The sequence below is a fragment of the Bidens hawaiensis genome, unplaced genomic scaffold (genome assembly GCF_021521415.1).
Source record: "Bidens hawaiensis isolate Kalapana, Puna unplaced genomic scaffold, B.hawaiensis_p1.1 tig00020418_1, whole genome shotgun sequence".
Classification (NCBI taxonomy): domain Eukaryota; kingdom Viridiplantae; phylum Streptophyta; class Magnoliopsida; order Asterales; family Asteraceae; genus Bidens; species Bidens hawaiensis.
This window is the reverse complement of record NW_027493109.1, coordinates 252,325-274,402: the sequence shown is the minus strand read 5'-3', so window position 1 is coordinate 274,402 and position 22,078 is coordinate 252,325. Positions and strand designations below refer to the sequence as shown.

At 38.2% G+C, this 22,078-nt stretch overlaps 1 protein-coding gene and 2 pseudogenes across 2 annotated transcripts; 1 reads left to right on the top strand and 2 right to left on the bottom strand.

The window, feature by feature from the left end:
• Positions 1–622: 622 nt before the first annotated feature.
• On the bottom strand, positions 623–3,157 carry LOC143560634 (G-type lectin S-receptor-like serine/threonine-protein kinase SD2-5; annotated as a pseudogene).
• Positions 3,158–4,557: 1,400 nt separating this feature from the next.
• LOC143560622 (uncharacterized) lies at positions 4,558–5,715 on the bottom strand (the record flags this gene model as incomplete). The annotated part of the gene is made up of 1 exon (XM_077048890.1): positions 4,558–5,715. A coding segment is annotated over one exon (912 nt), but the record flags the coding sequence as incomplete, so codon positions are not given.
• A 13,666-nt stretch (positions 5,716–19,381) lies between these two features.
• On the top strand, positions 19,382–21,785 carry LOC143560633 (cytochrome P450 CYP72A219-like; annotated as a pseudogene). The gene is made up of 5 exons (XR_013140155.1): positions 19,382–19,722; positions 19,813–20,033; positions 20,121–20,367; positions 20,582–20,966; positions 21,153–21,785. The product of XR_013140155.1 is annotated as a cytochrome P450 CYP72A219-like (transcript).
• Positions 21,786–22,078: the final 293 nt, after the last annotated feature.

Here is a 22,078-nt window from a genome sequence, read left to right as displayed (position 1 = left end):
CAAATCTTGCTTCACCAAGTTTTTTATTGAAATTCTTTGTGGCGGTTTTCAATTGTTCATAGGAAAAGATGTTTCATTCCTGAGTACATTTACAGCATGTAGCAAATATAGCTTACAATTATTTTTTTACAAAAATAATGTTTCCTACCCATTGCGAAAAAATCTGTAGATAAAAAATATCTAAAATAACTCCCGGACACATACATGCGAGATGCAATTGCACAACGCGAAAATATAGTTGTGATATGATTGGTATTAACATTTAATACATCCCCTGTTCCGAAACAAGGCATGGTGGTGGTTCTATGATAACACACCATGGTATAAACAATATCAAATCTTATCATAAATTCATAGTCACAACTATAGTTATCATTTGTTTCTTTGTTTCAGTACTCCGGTCGTGTTATACATTATGTACAAAGAAACTTCGCAACTCATTTCAACTTAAACATCATTTTAACAAAATAATTTATTACACTTAAACAGAATAAGCATCCTTAATTAAATAGTCATATAGATGTTAGTCAAAGTATCAGTATTTGATTTTTTTTTCTAGCAATTACTATTGCTTCAAACAAGGTCAACTAGGATATATTCATACCAATAGTTTGGAAAAACATAAAAATGAACAACAATAAAACCCATGAAACATTACAAATGTTCACGAAAACCAAGAACCTAGATCGTGGTTACTACCTAGGACTGGATAGAACAGAAGCCATCAATGGTGTCATATCTTTATCATGTACTTCAACTGCACTGTTTTGCATTCTAGTATTTGTGAAGTTGTAATCCAAGCTAGATTCAACAGTCATTACGCCTTCTAATACCTTAACAACCATCGACATTGAAGGCCTTTTCGTATAATCAAATTGTAAGCACCACGAAGCCACTTTCATCATCTCCACAACTTCTAAACTATGAGTCTGCATATCTTCACTATACTTGTCAACCATATCATGCAGTATCCCTTGTTCCCAACATTTTTGAAGCACATCAAGTAAGTGCCAGCTTTCTTCAGACTGCGATCTATCAAATTTTTTCCTCCCACACAACGTCTCTAAGAGAACGATCCCGAAGCCATATACATCAACTTTTTCATTAATGACTGCGCTCAACCATTCTGGAGCCAAATATCCTGGGGTTCCTCTCATAGTAGTGATAACTTGGGTTTGATTTCTATCGATGAGTTTTGACAACCCGAAATCAGATACTTTTGCATTGAAATCACTATCTAGCAAGATGTTTTGAGGTTTAATATCTAGGTGGATGATCTTTTGCCTACATTCTTCATGAAGATATGATAGGCCCTTGGCTACATCAAGAATGATTTTCTTTCTGCATGCCCATTCGAGTACGTGTTCTCGGACTCCATGGTAGATCCATCGATCTAATGATCCGTTACTCATGAATTCATACACGAGAAAATGTTGTGATTTCCATGCACAGAATCCTACGAGTCTAACCAGATTTACATGGTGAATGATTCCAATGGATTGAATCTCAGCTAGGAATGATTTCTTAACCTGCCCAAGACCTTCAAGGCATTTTACTGCAATCTTTGAGTCATCTTCAAGAGTCCCTTCGAAAACTGCTCCGAACCCTCCTTCACCAAGCTTTTTATTGAAATTCTCTATGGCGGTTTTCAATTGTTCATAGGAAAACCGAATCGGCATTCCTGGTAGCACCCCTATCGACTCTTCCTGCATTTTATTGGCCTGTCTTCGCTTGCGGATTAAGTAAATAGTTAAAGCTATTACCCCTAGCAGAAATAAAACGCTTCCAATAGTGGAAGTTAGTATAACTCCTAAAGTCGATCGAGATGATTGAGACGTGGAAGTGGAAGTAGGTGATCTAACATTCGGCACTTTTATGAAAGTTGAGGCATTACGATGAATTGCATATGGATCAATATTCATCATTGTGAAGAGCTCTGAAGGTAAATCACAACCCCCAATTGTAGGATCTGTACCGTATTGAAACAGAGCTGCTTTGCATGAGCAATTGTTTAAACATGCTTGTTTGCATGAATCTATATCCACCCCTTCCATGTCCTTATAATTGCTGAAGTACATAACGTTCTCGAGTGCAATAAGAACTTGATCTTGGGTGGCATTACATGTCAGAGGAGTAACTTCAGAGCAACCAAGGTCCGGTTTTCGATCATTCACTGCTTTAAAATAGTCTATCCTGGGAGAGCTTGACACTGGACAGCTACATTGTTGATTACCCGAGCAAAGGGCGTTTCTCCCACAAGCCAAAGGGTAATTACATGGTCCAAGAAAATGTTTAAGTACATCAGCCACCATTAACCACCCATCTTGCCATTCAAACACTTGTAAATGTCCATCCGGCATCAGTTTCATATATTGGGCCGATGATGCTTGAGGTATCTCAATCACTTGATCTGGCTCACTTGGCTCAACAGTATAAATGAATAATGACAAACTACCATTCAAGAACCTCACATATCTTCTTCCTTTATTTGTATCCTTGCTAGAGTCCTGACTACTGTAATACTCTCTATAAGGGGTTGTTCCAACATAAGCCAACAATCCTTTATTCGTGACTTGAAGAGAAAACAAACCTTTTTGGGCCGTCCAATTGGTTGATGAAACACAAGGTATCAGTTGTTGTCCTTGAAACAGTCTTTGCCCCGGAACTAAACAGTCAGTTGGGTAGTCAAAAGATTGCCAAACTACCGAGCTATTGACATCAAACAGGACCAGGTTTCCATCATTGGTTAAGTTCAAACCGGCAACAGATTTCCCAGCGGTGCTGGTATTCCAAACTATGCTACCATCAATATCCTGTAGGACCAACTCTCCAGTTGCGGTGAGATTCAGCATTGCACCCGATAGTTGGTAGAACGAGAGAACTCGCACTGTTGGTTTGAACAATGAAGACTGCAAAGAGGTGCAGGTTCCATTGCAGTAGAAACCACAGGCGAATCTGGGCCCTGATGATCCTCTAAGTAGGATGACTCGGACCCGTCTCTGAAAGTGAAATTAATAGCGGAGGGTAAAGATTCATCGTTGGTCCATGTTGTGGAAAGATTTGCAGTCGGGTAATCGAAGCGCGACTGGGCAGTGGTTGGGTAGCAATTTAAGAAGAGAAACAAGGCAAAACAGTAGCATATACATGGCACCTTCATCACTATTAGTGAACACACATACAAGAACCTTGCAGACATATGCTTTATGATTTAGATATCAAATCTACTGTAGAAAACTCATTATTTCCGACATAATCACTGTTTACAGCGGGTCATATTATAACAAGTGGTTGATGGAGAATATAAAAAAGTGACTTTTTTCCAGTGTTTTAAAACCCAGTTCAAACCGGCCGGTTGAACCGGATTTCGCACAACATGCCGGAATTTTGAGTCCGGTATTTTTGGCCGGTTTCCTAGAACATCGTACCGGCGGTTTTTGTCTAAAATACCGGTTTTTACCGGCAAACCGGTTTTATGTCCGAGAAATTTTTTATGTTTGCGACCCATATTTTTTCAAAATTACTTTTAACCCAACATTTAACATTTAAACGTGTAAACTTTAGGACTAGTTTTTTAAAAAACGAGTGCTTTGCATTATCTTTTTAATATGGATTACTTTTTTTATTATTTTTGTTATGGAATAATTTACTTTTGGATTATTTTTGGATTGAAATTACATTTATTGGAAATTATAAGATAAACTATTCAACCGGTTGAACCTTCCGGTATAACCCGGTTCAACCGGTTGTACCATTTTTTAACCTAATCCGGTACAAGTAAAATACCGGTTTTTAAAACATTGTTTTTTTCTTGAATAATTAAAACAGTATCTAAAGTAACCTTGTGGTTTTGTAAACAAAATTATTGAGTATGAGTTCAGTGTATATTACCACTTCTAGTCAAGAAATTGTTTTAGAGAGTAGTTCATAATTATATTTGCTTCCAAAAAGTTTGATTTGTTACACACAAAGATGTCAAACTTGTGAAGATTTCGTCTTTACGACTGGTTTTAAGGATAAAAATCTCAACTTTTTAGTGTTAGATCATATTAACGCTGTGTGTGGTGCGGTTCGATGCGGTTTTTGGCTAAAACCAAACCGAAAACCAAAACTTCGGTTTTTGGAGTTTTTGATACCGTTTGGTTTCGGTTTTTTCGGTTTCGGTTTTTCGGTTTTCGTTGGTTTCGGTTTTTTCGGTTATTGCCATTTGAGCTTTAAAATTTTAAGGCCGAAAAAAAAGTTGGCAAAAAATAATTTTGTTAATTGTAAAATAATTAATTATAAAATAATTAATCAGGTATAAATAGTTTTGTTAATTGTAAAATAATAGACTGTTATACATATTATCAAAAAGATTGGAGTTACATATTTATTAAATTCTTATAAATTACTTAATATAAAATATTAAAAAAAAAACAAAATTTAGGAATTCAGTCCGGTTCGGTTTTTCAGCTTTTTTACATGTAAAACCAAACCGAACCGTTAGTGTGGTTTTTACAAAAACATATAACCAAACCGTCGGTTTTTGTATCGGTTCGGTTTTTTCAGTTTGGATTTTTCGATTTTTTCGGTTTCTTGCACACTCCTAGATCATATAGTCCAGTCGATTCGGGTCAGATCATACTATAAAAGGTTCACGAAAAAGAGCTCTTGAAAAAAAAAGGTTACATAGCAACAATTTCAACTCTGCAAAAACAGATTGTCATTCACTAATAATTCAAATGTACATAAAGGTTAGCACTCTAACAAGAAACACAAATCTTATTCGAATAATACAACAAAATCAAATCTAAATCATCATCATCATCATCTTAAATGAGATTCAAACCAATTAAACATTTGCTCAGACTGCAAGCTAGTCATTTCATGATAAGCAAAAGCAAGATTCAACTCCTCCTGAATATAACTAACCAAAATCTCATTACGCAAACTCACCTTCCTCTCGCTCGCGGCTTCTTTCCACGGTAAAGCCCGCCCGTCACGCACCAAGTACCCCTTCTCATCAACAAACCCTTTCTCCTTAAACAAACCAAACAACTCCGCCGAAACCTTTAACCCAAGCCCCGGAACTCTATCCGCAAGAAACCTATGCGTTAACGGCAACTCCAAACACTCAACTTCCGCAACATCCACACCTTGGTTCCTTAAAACTCCAACATTCGCATCGATCAACCTCTTCCGACGTTTATCCTTCGGCATGTGGACAAAAAGCGTAGGCGGGTAGTCCTTCGTAGCATCAATGTTCTCAAACACCCCTTCCGCGATCATAACAACGATACTACTAAACCTCATCTTACTCGCTAACATCGACACGAAATACCCACCCGACGACGCCCCTAACGCTACAACCGGCAACTTTTCAAGATTTCGCTTCTCGACCCACCATTTAATAACTCTTTCAACCACCATTGTCTCCTTCATTGACCAACATTTTCCTTTACTCGTAACCGCAACAACCGCAAACTTCTGGTCCAACGCTTCACCGACAATCGCTCGCTCTTCGGGCAAACCGACACAATGCTCACAACTCAATGACTTATCCCAAAAGTTTGCAGCTTTACCATTACACCCATGAGCAAGAAACAACACTGATCTTGCGGAACCCGGGATTTGCCAGATTAGTTCGATCCCGTTAACGGTTTCGACCGTTGGACCGAACCGGGTTGCGGGTTTATCTAAAGCTAATTGGGAACTGGGTTTGTTTTTGTGGATTGATAATATTAATATTGTGATTCAAAAGGGGATAGCGGCGCAGCTTGTTGCTCGCTTACCCATTATCCAGATGTAGTTCGGTTTGTGTTATATATAAAAGGATTAATTATGATAAAAAAAATAAAAAAAAAAATATTGTGAAGATTAGAGCTGTGATTGTGATTAGTAATGGTAACCGGGTGGTTCGGAACATGGTTAATCGATGTTTCTTGGTGGTGTACATGGGTTTGATTAATTTGGGTATTAGGGTTTGAATGTTAAAGGTTAATTACAGTAATTGGAGTTAGATTTGGATCAAATGTGTGTATATGTATATACGTATATGTACCTGTGTGTGTGTGGTGAAGAAATTTGATCGGAGATACGGACGCCGGAGGAACCGCCGGACGAAAATTGTGAGTTCGGTTTCGGACTTTTAGTTAGTCGTTTGACGAACCACGGACTGTACTCTAAAGTGTCAAAACAGCAACTTGTTCTGCTCGCACTTGGTTCGTTTGATAAAAGCTCGAATTTAAACGAGCCTAACAGACTACTTGGCTTGGTTTGTAAAAGAGTCGAGCTCGGGGCCAGGATTGACTCGGCTCATGAGCTCGTTTGAATTAAACCAAAATTTTAAAATAAGTATATGTAATTAAGTTAATACATATTCTCAAAATAACATTTTTGACAAAGTTTTTCCGATTATAGTCTAAGACAAAGCGAAAATGTAAGGCCCCGAACCTGGTAGCCTTACTTTAGCGTCGGATTTACTCATAAACACAGTTCTTCAAATCAGAGTTTATTAAAACTTTTCGCGGAATATAAAACATCAATCATTTGTTACAAAACATTAAATCTTTTCTTTGATACCATAACACAAAACTTATATTTAAAACATCTTTTCTTCTTTATTCAGATGTCAGCCGTTCAATCCATGCCATGTGCCATCCTCATGCTAACTCTATAATCAGCTCACCTGCGTGCATACTAAAAGTCAGCTACGCTGAGTGAGTTCTAGTTAATCGAACGCCATACAATACATACACATACATACATATCCGTATATACATATCCATACTTCACTAGTTACCCTTCTGTTCTATGTACATACTTGCTACCATACATACATACATATCTACAATCACTAACCTCAGTCTACCGAGAGTACGTTCATAGTCCACCGTCTATACCTGTACTCAAGGTCGTGAACACGTAAAGGTCCGCAGTCTTTACCTATGTTCACCATTTATGGTACGTACAAGGTCCGCGGTCCTTCCCTATACCATAATACATCCACAACACATACAAGGTCCACAGTCCTTCCCTATGTTGCAACCTAATTCATAGCACGTACGAGGTTCGCAGTCCTCCCCTATGCTACAAATACAACACGTATAAGGTTCACAGTCCTTTCCTATGCTGAAATACATCCACAACACGTACAAGGTCCACAGTCCTTCCCTATGTTGCAACCTAATTCATAGCACGTACGAGGTTCGCAGTCCTCCCCTATGCTACAAATACAGTACGTATAAGGTTCACAGTCCTTTCCTATGCTGAAATACATCCACAACACGTACAAGGTCCACAGTCCTTCCCTATGTTGCAACCTAATTCATAGCACGTACGAGGTTCGCAGTCCTCCCCTATGCTACAAATACAGCACGTATAAGGTTCACAGTCCTTTCCTATGCTGACGCCTATCTACATTACGTATAAGGTCCGCAGTCCATATCTACGTTACGTATAAGGTCCGCAGTCCTTATCTACGTTTACATCTATCATCTACTTCACGTATAAGGCTCGCAGTCCTTAACTACGCCATCACCAGCCGAGTCTATGTCCGACAGAAGCTAGAGGGATTTGCCATCCTAACTTACTATGTCGAACGTAGAACTCACATGCCATTCGTGTACCTATATACACATACTTCACATATACAATAATTACATTATAACATAAGAACACTCTAGGCGTTCTTTACATCATTCATTTAACAACCATACCCCTTGTCGACACGTGCAATATCCGAAGATCGTTCACGCCCCGACAAGTATTCATTTGCAATATTCATACATCTTCGATATATAATATTCGTACCTTTATTTTTAACCTGACAGTACGCGCAATATCCGAAGATCGTTCGCGTACCGACAAGCAATCATTCATATCTATCACACATATCACATATGACATACACTTATCACTTAGGATAAATGTATTAACAACACATCGAGTATGCACACAGCCCCGAAAACATAACAAGGAATGGGGCTAGAAACTCACCTGAACTCTGCTTCTTCCTCTGATAGCTGTAAATCCCTTCTTTAACTGAGCTCGGCTGACTGTATAAGTTACACGTATCAATACTCGCCTGATCTAATCGGGTGGCCTAGTATTAGCTTACTTTTACTTATCGCTTTTAATTTATTTCCTAATCGAACTCGGCTTTAGGCGAAGTTAAACCTTAGGCGAACTTAGCTTTAGGCGAAGTTAAACCTTAGGCGAACTTAGCTTTAGGCGAAGTTACTAGCTAGGCGAACTTAGCTTTACAGCGAAGTTGCCATCAGGCGAACTTGGCTTTAGGCGAAGTTGTCATCAGGCGAACTTGGCTTTAGGCGAAGTTATCGCTTTGAAGGCGAAGTTGCCCAGTTGCAGGCGAAGTTGCCCAGTTCCGCCGCTGTTTTTGTTTTTATCAACCATTTTGGCGATTTAACACCCTTGTTATGGTTCGACATCACCCACTACGTTCCCCAACCGTTTCTGGTCGTATATACACTAAAAAGCTTGGATCTTTAAACTTCAAAGATCAAGAATCATACCTTTTTGAGCTTGTTTGGATCTTGTTTAACTTGTTATCACAACTAATCGCTCTCTCTCTCTCGGATCTCGCTCGATCCCCTTCTTCGGCCGGCGGCGGTGGGTGGTGTGTGGTGTGTGTTTTGGAGTGTGTTAGAAAATAGATGGAAAGAATGATGGTATGGGGTTTTAGGGGATATTTATATCCCTTAAATCCTATGGACCTAAGGCCCATTCTCATTTAACCCATCTCCATTAATCCAAGTCCATAACCCATATCCATTACCCAACACTAGCCCGACCCATACCAACTCCTACTCTATTCATTTATTTCCTGATAACCCGAGTAAACTTTCCCTTTATTATTAAGTAATATAATTAATATCATTTTGGAAATTTCGGGATGTCACAGAAAACTATTCCGTCGGATCTGACGGAAACCGTTCGTGATCCGAAGGAATTCGTGACCTATCAGGACGTGCCACGTAGCTGGATTATCTGTATGATCTGACGTTTTAATGTTCTGGTTGACCGTTTAGCAGGACGAACCATCGGAGTGAAAGACAGTCGGCTACGACGGAAACAGATTCCGAACCGTCGGATCCGACTGTCTTTTACTCCGACAGTTCGTCCTGCTAAATGGTCGGCTGGAACATTAAAACGCCGGATCCGACGGATAACCCGACTACGCGGCGCGTCCTAATATGTAAAAAGTTCCATCTGATCAGGAACGGTTTTCGTCGGATCCGACGGAATAGTTAGGTTATTTTCGGGATTTCGTTTTGTCTTGGACTATAATTGGAAAAACTTGGTAAAAAACCCTATTTTGGGAATTTTCCCATAGTTTTACAAATTCTCTTATTTATAAATTGATTACGTGTTTGTTGATAAAATTAATATTTTTTGCCTTTTTGTATATCAATATTTTTAGAATATAATAATATAATAACCAGACTAGATGAGTCAAAAGCTGGCTTAAGAGTTTAATGAGTTAAGCTTAAACTTGAATTTGTAGCTCACTAAAATAAAAAAGCCAAGTTAAATCGACTCAAGCTTGAGCCGGAGCTTGCCCTAGCTCAGCTCGTACATAGACTTAAATGACCATGGTTAGATACTTAGATGTTTATTGTTGCTTAGTTATTTACTATATTGTTGTTTAGTTGAAAAAATAAGTATTAAAATAATATTATCTTATTTATCTATTTTATTTTAGAAAAAAAGGCTTACTATCTTTCCCAATATTCCAGTGCCTACCGAGTACCGATCAATTTCTTTATTTTTGCGGCTTTAGAGCATTTCCATCTCATTACCTATAATTATGTAAGGGGGATTGATAAATTATAGAGATGGATTTTGAATGATTGTGGGTGTAAATTATAGGGTAGAGAGAGAGAGTTGTAGTGATTTGTTGTAAATTTGGGGAAACATTTGGGGAACATTGTTTGCCCCTATTTATTTTTTAATATTTGTTGGATTGGTTGTGAGTAGAGGAGAGAGAAAACTGTAATGATAAAAGTATTATTTAATTAAACAGGAAAGAGAAATGTAGTGTTTTGTAGTGTAATATAGAGATGGAGATGGGGAACGGGATGTGAATGCTCTTAGACGTTAAGAACGTAACTGAATAAAAATAAGCGAACACGGTATATGAAAATAAGTAGATCAATCAATTTCTTTATTTTTGGTTTGGGTCGAAAGTCTAACCTATAAATTATGGGGTTGGCCCTTTCTCCCTCTTTTCTTTTCCTTTCCTTTTTTTTCAAGTAAATATCAATATTTCAAAAACCAACTTTAAAAACTATATCATTGTGTTGGTTATATTTAATAAAAAATTATATATATTCTATCTACTACATTTAGAATTGATTACAAACATATACTACCTAACTGGTTTTTGGTCCATCTAACTTGTACGATCGGGTTTTAATAACATTGCATAATACGCATCAAATTCACTTCTAATTTTTATGTAGAGAAAAATATATACAATTGCACACCATATCACATAGCATTATTGTATTTCTTAGTATTATAATATTTTAATAAAATTATGGCTATTTATACATATTGGTATACCTATTAGAATATAATTGTACAATAAGATATAAGGTACTTATCAATAAAATAAACCATGTGTATCACATGATGATAAAATATATCTACTTTTAACTTTTCTAGTAAATGAATATTTATATTTTACTTGATAGGTTGGGATATCGAACTCTCTTCACCAACTACTACAGGTTTATCGAGGTAGTTATATTAATATTAACACTTATTTACACATCAACCCCTCCACTTTGAAAACATATAAACTTAAATCCCCCAATCTTTAGTAGCATATCTATAAGTATCATCATTCATTCATTCTTCACATGCCATTAAAACACCAAATCATTCTAAAACAACTAATTATTAATATCATTGACAAAATTATATTGTTGATAGGGCTGTTCAAGAGTCGAGCCCGAGTCGAGCCAGGGTGGTTTCGAGCTCGGGGTTGAAATTAAACGAGGCATCTCAGCTAAGGGCCTAGCCTGATTTTGAAGCTAAATGAGATTTAAATCGAGCCAACGAGCCGAGCCATGATCGAGTCGAGCCTAGGTCGAGCCGAGCTATAAGTCAATTCAACTCAGAATGTTTCAAATCAAGTTTTTTTAGCTAGTTTTATTCGAGCTTTTACCGAACGAGCCACGAGCCGAGCTTCGAGCCTCGAGCTTTTTGAACAGCCCTAATTGTTGATAACAATTTTAGTCTTTCTAAATCTTTATACTACAATTTCAAAAACCCACCCCATAAAATAAACAGTAATACCTACCAAACAAACCCTTAATCTTTTTTTGGAAAGAGGGTATATTATATAAAAAAACAGTCTTAGCTAGGAATGTAAACAAACCCTTAGGGGGTGTTTGGTACAGAGAATGGAAAAGGAGAGAAAATAGAAATGGAAATAGAATTGTAGAGAAAGAGAATTGGTATGGAGAATGAGAATCATTTCTCTTGTTTGGTACACGAGAAAATAAACAGATAACTCTACCATACCCAACCCCACCTCCACCCAACCTGACACCACTCACCACCGCAGCCCCACCACCACCACCAGCCCCACCACCACAGCCCCACACCACCAGCACCACCACCACAGCCCTTTCTTCAACCACAACCCACCACCACCGGCTGCCGCCACCAAATCCCCTTCTTCAACCACAGTACACAAGAAATTAAAAAGATTCAAATTTTTGGAACATAAGATATAGAAAAAGGAGGCTCAGATCTGTCATCACTGCCTCTTTGGAGATTTTGTGGTGGTGGTTGTGGTGGCGATGATGATGATGATAATCAGAAGCCACCTGCGACCACCGCCGATTTCCACCACCACTGTCACCCACCTGCGACCACAATCACCCGACCATCTGAAAACCCTAACCTACCACGAACCACCACTTGAAACCCTAATCTCTGTTCACCCGTACCACCTGCAACCTACAACCGGTTACCATATCTGTGTTCACCACTGCGAACGGCGGAGACGGGGTGGTGGTTGCATACTTGGAGACGAGGTGGCGGTTGCAGACTTGGAGACGAGGTGGTGGCCGGAGACGGGGTGGTGGCCGGAGACGGGGTGGTGACATGCTATGAGGAGGCTGCTGAGAAATGGATTTCTCTTTGTTTTAAAGAGAAATGGAATTCTCTAGTTTTAGAGAAATAGAAAGAGAAATAGAAATGAAAAGTGGAAAACAAACAAAAGAAATATTTCTAATTCCATTTCTCCCCAATCAAATCCTTCTACCAAACACCCCCTTAATCTATTGATAAAAGAAAATGAAAGGAATGTAAACAATTACCGTATTATTATTATTATTTTTGTCTTTTAATTTAACGGATAACTTCCCCTTTCATATCTTATCTACTCAGTTGTTGGAGAATATGTTTCTCCGATTCAGTTACTAGTTTTTGCAGTGAATCAATGGTATAATTTCTTCTTCTGCTGACAGACAAAACCCACAACAAATCCTCCATCTTTTCTTCTTATTATTCATCTTCAATCTTCCATTCAACAACTCTTTTGAGTCCAATTTTGATCTGTTCCTTTGTTTGACCGATTTCCCAGATCTACCCACTTCAATTTTGACCAGGTTTGACCAAATTGATCCGCTAATTGTTTCGGATCTTGATTTGTTCTTTGAGTTTCTTTGCAAAATTAAACATTTTGGTGGTTAATACTTGTTGCACGCCAGATGTTCGACGAAATTACGACTTACGTTCGGATAAGTTAAAGGTTGTTTACTTGCATTTGGGTGCTTAAGGGGGTATTTTGAGTTGGAGTTCTACCCATTTTGCTTTATTTTGGAGTTATACCTTCCTCCTTTTATGCCTTAGCGGTTGTTGTGGGGTGCTAGATGGGGGGTGAGCAACCCGTAGTTGCTCCCCTCCTTCGAGTGTGAGGGGTTTGATCTTTGATTCTTGCTCTAACTCATCTCGAGTCGGGGTCTTTAGGGGTTCGGTGTCTTTTGTGATTTGTTTGTTTTCAGTTCTCGTGTGTACATGGCTACCATAAAAAGAATTCGAAACGTAAATACAGGAGGGCTTGGTCCTAGCTCCACTTACGGTTTAAGGCCATGCCCCTTTAAGCATTTCCACGAGTGTAAGGATGGTAGACCTGGGTCCTCGGGGTTTTTACGCCTACTTGAGCACATGCAAAGTACCAATTTCAAAACGGATACTCGGAAGAACCTTTTAAAAGATGCTATCTCCAAGGATTTGGACCTTTTTATAGATGTTGGGGAAGCCCTTCGGGCGGGGGATAAATGGTTATGTGGGAGGTACATGACGTTGCATGCCCTAAGCAGGGGGTGCAAGCATGCTGATGGTGTCTATTCTTTTTCTGTGGATTCTGGAGATGCTGGAGAATTCATCGTTGGGATCCAGAAACCTAATTGTGTGTCTGTGGATAGGGACCCAGGTCCATATGTAGGAGTGGTTGGGGATGTATCCCTTTTGGAACGGGTTTTCTCCCTTCCCATTCAAACGGTTAAGAGCATCCCCCCAAGTTGTCGTTTGGCGTTTGCTCAGGCTTTGGCATGCGTTTTACGCAAGGTAGTGGATTCACTAGGCTCGATTGAGAATTGGGTCAAATTACTATTGTTGCCGCGTTGTACTTTAAGGGTGATGAAACCTTCCACTAGGCAGGAACGCAGGTCAGGGAATCGAAAGTCTTTGCAATGTAGTAGCATTCAGCAAGCACTTGCGGTGTGGAAAGATGGATCTGGTTTTGCTGACTTGGTTCTTTCTCTCTTTGATAACGTGGGGGTAAGCACTTTTTATAAAAGAGAGGTGGGAGGGGAGGAGGGTTCTGAAAACAGCCTCAATATTAAACAATGTCTCAGGAAAGTCAGGGATGGTCATTTCACAGCTGCAGTCAAGGTATTATGCTCAAGTGGGGTTGCCCCTCTCGGAGATTCAACCATGAAAGCCCTCATTGATAAACACCCAGTGGTGCCGCCTCCGTCCTTGCCTTCTAGCCCTGTCACCCTGCCTACTCTCTCTGTGGATGGGGACTGTGTGCTTAGATGTATCCGATCATTTCCTAAAGGGACCTCATGCGGGAGAGACGGGATGCGGGCGCAACACTTGTTGGACGCTCTTAGTGGTGAGGGATCAGTGACTTCCATGGGTCTGCTCTCAGCCATTACTGAAGTCGTCAACTTATGGCTAGGGGGTCTGTGCCCCAAGGTGCTCGCTGAGTTTATTGCTTCGGCCCCCCTTACCCCTTTATTAAAGCCGGATAATGGAATTCGGCCCATTGTTGTGGGGGCTATCTGGCGTAGGTTGGTTTCTAAAGTGGCTATGAAGATGGTTGGGAAGGAAATGACTCAGTATTTAGGGGACTTTCAGTTTGGGGTGGGGACCCCTAATGGGGCAGAGGCGGTGCTTCACAGCGCGAACCGGTTTCTTAACTCCTTTCACGCGGACGGTTCTTTAGCTATGCTTACCGTGGACTTCTCCAACGCCTTCAATATGGTCGACCGCACAGCCCTTCTCCGGGAGGTTCATCATCATTGCCCGTCTATCTATCTATGGGTCCAGTTCCTTTATGCCCAGCCGGCTAGGTTGTACGTTGGTGATGACTGTATAGGGGCTACTACTGGGGTTCAGCAGGGAGACCCCCTTGGGCCCCTTCTCTTTGCCTTAGCATTACACCCTCTTGTTCTCCGGGTACAAAATGACTGTAACCTCCCATTTCATGCTTGGTACTTGGATGATGGGACTATTATTGGTGGTGCCAACGAAGTCGCTAAAGCTCTAGACATTATCAGCTCGGAAGGGCCATCATTGGGGCTGCAACTTAATATTAAGAAAACCGAGGTTTTTTGGCCAGCGTGTAATGGGGTGAAAGTCAAAGATGGGCTCTTCCCTAGTGGGATTGGTAGACCAGAGAGAGGGGTAAAGCTCCTTGGAGGGGTTGTTAGTCGAGATCCATACTTTATTAAGGAGTTGGCGAGGCGGAGAGCATCTCGTGCGGTTGATCTTATGAAACTCTTACCTTGCCTTAGGGATCCCCAGAGCGAACTCCTCCTGCTTAGGTCTTGTTTGGGGGTTGCTAAGTTGCTTTTTGGGTTACGAACATGCCACCCCCATATGATGGATGATGCGGTATCCTGTTTTGATAAGGGGCTTCGAGAAGCCATCGAAGACATAGTTGTATGTGGAGGCCCGTTCTTTGGTGATCTTCAGTGGCGACTTGCATCTTTACCGATGCGCTTAGGGGGTTTAGGCCTTCTTTCGGCTCATGATGTTGGGGTTTACGTTTTTGTAGCGTCGAGGGCTCAGTCTTGGAAGCTATAGAATCACATCTTAAGGAATAGCGGAGTTTTCGACCTGGACTCAGACTACGTGCAGGCCCTGGAACGCCTAAATGGCACTCTCCCAGACTTTGACATTGGCGGTTTCTCTAATATGGACACCGCCCCACCAAAGCCTCAAAAAACTTTGGCGAATGCCCTTTTTGGCAAAATCGCTCAGAGCCTGGGAGAAGTTTTTGGATTGTCCTCCCGACAGAAAGCGGTTATTGAATGCTTACAAGGTCCTCATGCCCAAGATTTTCTGACCGTTATCCCGATTGATGGCTTGGGCCAAAGCATGTCTGCGGTCGAGTATAGGGTCATTCTTAAGTACCGTTTGATGGTCCCAATGTACCCAGAAGACGAAACATGTCCGATCTGCCGTAAGGCTTGCCTGGATAAATTCGGAGAGCATGCGGTTCATTGCAAGGAGATGCCTTGGTTCATGTATCGACATGATTGGGTGCGGGACGTTCTTTGGGACATCTTAAGGCGAGCTGGGATATCAGCTAAAAAGGAAGCCCCCGTAAACTTCCTTACAGACCCCACAGAAGGGAGATCCACTCTACGACCGGCAGATTTGCTCATCTTTGGTTGGGCCGGGGGAAAACACGCTTGTGTTGACCTCACAGGGGTATCTCCCTTAGCTGGTTTGAGGGATAATGGGTTTGTAGCTGGGCAAGCAATGAAAAAGGCTGAAACGAAGAAGGTGGAGAAAATGCTAAAGCCTGCGAAGAGAACCAACATGTTTTTGTCCCTTTGGCTTTTGATACCTTTGGCTCATTGGCACCGGAAGCTATCCGTTTCCTAACCAGGGTCCAACGGGTTGTGCATAGCAATGTGTTGATTCCAAAGGGGCAGCGGTATGTCTTTAGCAGGTTAGGGTTTGCAATTCAGAAAGGGGTGGCGACGCAGCTTGTTGCCCGTCTACCTGCTATGTTGATGTAATATCTATGTTTCTATATAATGAAAAAAAAAATTGTTGGAAAAAAAAATAATAAGTTGATATGGACGTATATAATTAAACAATCGGCAACCAAACCAATAATTAGAAAAATTATATTAATACACAATGTATATTAATTTGTTAGCTAGGATCAAAGTTTTATTGTCTTTTTATAAGCTATATATTTAACTAGTAATCTTTATTTAACTTCAACAATTCTCTGATTTCTCCAAAAGATATACATGGGAACAATTTTATCATATTAATAATATTCCAAGCATAAATTTCTTAAAAATGCCAAAAAAAAAATTGATATCTTTATAAGTAGTAGGGTGCACAAAGTCTTGTTGAAACTTGAAACTATTAATGCTCTAATATACGTTTAAGATAATTCATCTAGTGTTATATTAACTTAATGATCAACTAAGGAAGTATTATTTTGATTAGTATGTAGGTTTAGTTTTAGCATATAACAATGGCATAGAACATATTGTTGAAGTGATGTATAGAAACACAACATATGTACACACATACACTCATTGAAACATGTATACGTGTAAGAATTAGGTAAACTAGTAAATATTCATACCAAAATTAAAAGGAAGAGAACACCATGAAACATAAGGATTGTGCATAATAGTCATCCACAAGAACCTCGCCTAGGACCAGATAGAACAACAGAAGCTAACAATGGTGTCATATCTTTTTTCATTTTCAACCATCGTGTTTTGCATTTTCGGATGCAACTTTCTGTATGCGTAAAGTCCTTTTGTTTGGGCCTTCCTAATGTCGACTCGCCGAAACCCAATTGTTTCTTCGTCTGCAGTTAAGCAGTTATTGTATAAAAACGAATATGGCTGCACTTATATAAACCACTTCTACTTTATCAATAGTATGGCTGCACTAAAAATGAATGACCACAAAAATGCCATCAACTGGCCCGCAGCAATGCGCGGGTACGGTTACTAGTTTATAAATTGATTACGTATTTGTTAATAAAATTAATATTTTTTATCTTCTATCAATATTTGTAGAATAAAATAATATAACAAACAGACCAGATGAGTCACAAGCTAGCTCAAGCTTTTAATGAGTTAAGCTTAAGATTGAATTTTTGGCTCATTAAATAAAAGAACTAGGTCAAGTTGGCTCGTTTAATAACGAGCTCGAGCCGAAGCTTGCCCTAGCTCAGCTCATGCATAGACTTAAATGACCATGGTTAGATACTTAGATGTTTATTGTTGCTTAATTATTAACTGTATTGTTGTTTAGTTGAAAAAAATAAGCATTAAAATAATATTATCTTATTTATCTTTTATTTTATTTTTGTTTAGTTGAAAAAATAAGTATAAAAATAATATTATCTTATTTATCTTTTATTTTATTTTAGAAAAACAGGATTACTCTCACTCCTAATATTCCAGTGCCTACCGAGTACCAATCAATTTCTTTACTTTTGTGGCTTTAGACATTTAGAATGTAACTGAACAAAAATAAGCGAACATTATAAATGAAAAATAAGTAGACCAATGATCAATCAATTTCTTTATTTTTTTGGATGAAAAGCTTACCAACTTTAGTTAGAGATTCTAACCTAAGAAAAGAAAAGTAATAAAATCCACTATATGTTGGTGGGCCGTAGGCACCCTATGGTAGGGCTGTTCAAAATGCTCGCCGCTCGTTCGTCGTTCGCTTGAAAATTTCTTGAAAAATGCTCGTTCGATTTTAGCTTGGTTTGGAAGTGAGCCGTTCGGCTCGGTTCGGTTTAATAACAATCCAAGCACGAGCAAAGCCTCACTCGGTTTGGTTCGGTTCGTTTTGCTCGAATTATTTTTTATTTATTAGTTTTATATATAAACCTTATGAATATATATGAAAGTATACTATTTTTTTAATGTTTTTAAAAGTTCAATCTTTTTTGTTGAATTCAAAGTTCAAATTTAAACCATAGCTGCTTGTTTTATATATGTTTTGTTGTTAACTTTGAGTTTTATACATTTTAAATATGAAACTTTAGACAATTTAGAGGTGAAAGTCTTGAATTAATGATATTTTGAAGTTTTAGAAATTTAAAATTAGAACTTTGTACGAAATCAAGCAAAACCAAGCCGCTCGGTTTCAAACCGAACCAAGTTCAAGCATAAAGATATCGCTCATTTCTTTAAATTCAATCCGCTCGGTTCGGCTCGCTTTCAAACAAAACCAAGTATGAGCATGTCCGTGTTCGGTTCGGTTCGGTTCAGTTCGTGAACAGCCCTACCCTATGGGTTGGCCCTTTCTCCCTCTTTTTCTCTTTTTTTTTTTTCAAGTAAGAATCAATATTTTAAAAACCAACTCTAAAAACTATATCATTGTGTTGGTTATATTTAACAAAAATTATATGTATTATGTTAAATAAGAAAAATAATAATGAGACCTTTTTTATGAAGGAATATTCATATTAGTTATCCAAAAATACAAACATTTTATAAATTAGTTCACAAACATTTTCATTTGTTTATAAGAAGTCCCAAGCTCAAATCTTATATTTTACAAAACAAACAAATAAATAAATAAATAATAGTTTTAACTCAAATTGGTTTAACTAGCAAACTAGGTCACAGGTTCCACTGCCACAAGTAAAAATCCGTTAGGTTCAACCAGTACCAGTTTAACACATACCACCTAACCGGTTTTTAGTCCATCTAACTTAAACGATCGGGTTTTAATAACATTGCATAATATGCATCAGATACTTTTAATTTTTATGTTGAAAAATATATATACAATTGCACACCATATCACATAACATTATTGTATTTCTTAGTATTATAATATTGTAATAAAATTATGGTTATTTATATATCTTGTTATACCTATTAGAATATAATTGTACAATAAGATATAAGGTACTTATCAAATAAATAAACCATGTTAAACTACTACAAGAAGTCATCACAAGATGATAAAATATATCTACTTTTAACTTTTCTAGTAAATTAATATTTATATTTTACTTGATAGGTTGGGAGATCGAACTCTCTTCACCAACTACTATAGGTTATTGTGATTAACACTTATTTACACACCAACCCCTCCACTTTGAAAACATATCAACTTAAATCCCCCAATCTTTAGTAGCATATCTATAAGTATCATCATTCTCTAAACACCAAATCATACTAAAACCACTAGTTAATACAATGTGTTATGCTATGTGTATAGTATTAGTATTAATATTGGTCTCATGTGCATTGACTTTTTTGAACTTGATGTGGTTCAAACCTAAGAAAATGGAGAAGCTTTTAAGAGAACAAGGTATTATTGGTAACTCTTACAAGTTTTTGTTTGGAGATTTGAAAGAGATGGTGAAACTGATAGTTGAAGCTAAAGCTAAACCCACTGGTGTAACCGATGATATAGTTCCTCGTGTCTTGCCGTTCGTCCATAAGGCCGTCGCAACTCATGGTATGTGTAATATGTGCAAGTGCTTATAGCTTCTGTTGAGATATACAATGTAGAGCATTAAAATATATATTGGTCTTGTATGATATATAGGTAAAGTTTGCTTTACATGGATGGGGAACAAACCGGTTGTGCAAATATCCGAACCGCTTATGATACGAGAGATATTGGCTAACTATAATCAGTTTCAAAAACCAAGTGTAAACAATCCCTTAGCTAAACTGCTAGTAACAGGATTAATCGACGCTGATGCTGATCGTTGGGTCAAACATAGGAAAATCATTAATCCTGCATTCCATGTTGAGAAACTCAAGGTTTTTTTTTTTTTTGTTATTGTATAGATTCTCTTTTTGAGTTGAAAACATGATTTTTAAGATGTTTATTTTATTATTTGGTAGTAGCACATGGTACATCCATTTTATGTGGGTTGTAATGAGATGATCAAGAAATGGGAAGAATTGTTAACCAATGATCAAAGTTCATGTGAAGTGGATGTATGGCCTCATCTTCAGTCGTTTAGTAGTGATGTGATTTCGCGTACAGCGTTTGGTGGTAGTTTTGAGGAAGGAAAACGAATTCTCGACTTCAATATGAACAAGCACAACTTATCATAATGGCCGAACAATCGTTTTACATTCCAGGATCCAGGTGAGTAAATTTCCCATATTAAGACCAATTAGTTATTATTGATATCTAACAACGGAAACCCTATAAACGTATTATGTATTATTGTTCAACTATTTGTAGAAATATGACCAGAATAATCACAAAGAAAATCTTATCAAATTGTATTCCCATAAAAAATAATTAAATAAATCCTAGCTAATATATTCTATCTAATAAAGTATAATTGGTTTAATAGATTTTTACCGACACGATCCAACATGAGGATTAAAGAGATCGAACGAGAAGTAAGTGCTTCAATACGAAGTATAATCGACAAGAGAGTAACCATGATGAAAGATGGGTACACTGATAATGAAGACCTTTTGGGGATTCTATTGGATTCCAACTACAAAGAGATCAAACAAAATGGGAACAGTTATTTTGGACTAAGCATAGAGGAAGTTATCGGAGAGTGTAAACTTTTCTACTTTGCAGGTCAAGAGACCACCACAAATTTGCTTGTTTGGACTATGATTTTATTAAGTCAATACACGGATTGGCAAACAAATGCTAGAAATGAAGTTTTAGATGTATTTGGAGAGAGAAAACAGGATATCGATGGACTGAGTCGTCTAAAGGTGGTAAGTACGAGATATATATGTAACTCAAACATAACCAGTGTAAAGGAAAACATGTTCTATTATGAAGTGTATAAATAGATATATTTCTTCAAATCCCTTTGATTACTTGTCATTTACTTATAAGCTTTATGCCTCTCTAATGATGGTATATGTGCATAGATTTCTCTAAGTTGTACATTTTTGTAGGTGAATATGATTTTAAACGAGGTTCTTCGACTATATCCACCTGGGGCGGCATTTGGAAGGATGATACATGAAGAAACAAAATTAGGGAACTTAACATTACCTGCCGGAACACACATCCAATTAAACGCCATTCTTTTACATCATGACTATGATCTATGGGGAGTTGACGCTAAGGAATTCAAGCCCGAGAGATTTTCTAAAGGTGTGTCAAAGGCGACCAATGGCCAAGCCTCATATGTTCCATTTGGAGGGGGGCCGCGCATATGTATTGGACAAACATCTGCCATGATAGAAGCAAAAATGGCGCTTGTTATGATTCTTCGACACTTCTCTTTTGAGTTGTCTCCTTCGTACTCTCATGCTCCACACCTCATCATCACTCTACAGCCTCAGTTTGGTGCTCACTTAGTTCTACGTAAACTCTAGACGGTTGATTTCATATTTTTAAACTATAATTAGTCACACTATTTATGGTTATTCGATGTATATGGTTGTCACGTATGTAATAATCAAAATATATGCATATATTGATGGTGTAAAAGTTATATACATACATTTATCAATACTAATGTTGTTAAGTCATCTCATCAACCACCAATAGGTTGAAATTGAAATCAGTGAAATAATCAACTAAGGCATCGGTGTTGTGAAATAATAAAGACGATCTTGATTTTAGTTAGTCCCCTAATAATTGCGTTGTTGCACCTAATTGTTAGGTTGTCCGTAGTGGGGCAACAAATGTTCACTTTTGGGGCGATTTTTTAATGAACACCGCCCCCAGGCGATAAAGGAGAGGGGGTCGAGAGTCTTTTTTGTCGGCAATGATTGTTTTAAGAATATTATTATTATATTTTTTTGTGTGGTATATATATATACACACACTAGCTTTTAGCCCCCGTATTACGGGAGGTTTTGACATTGATCGT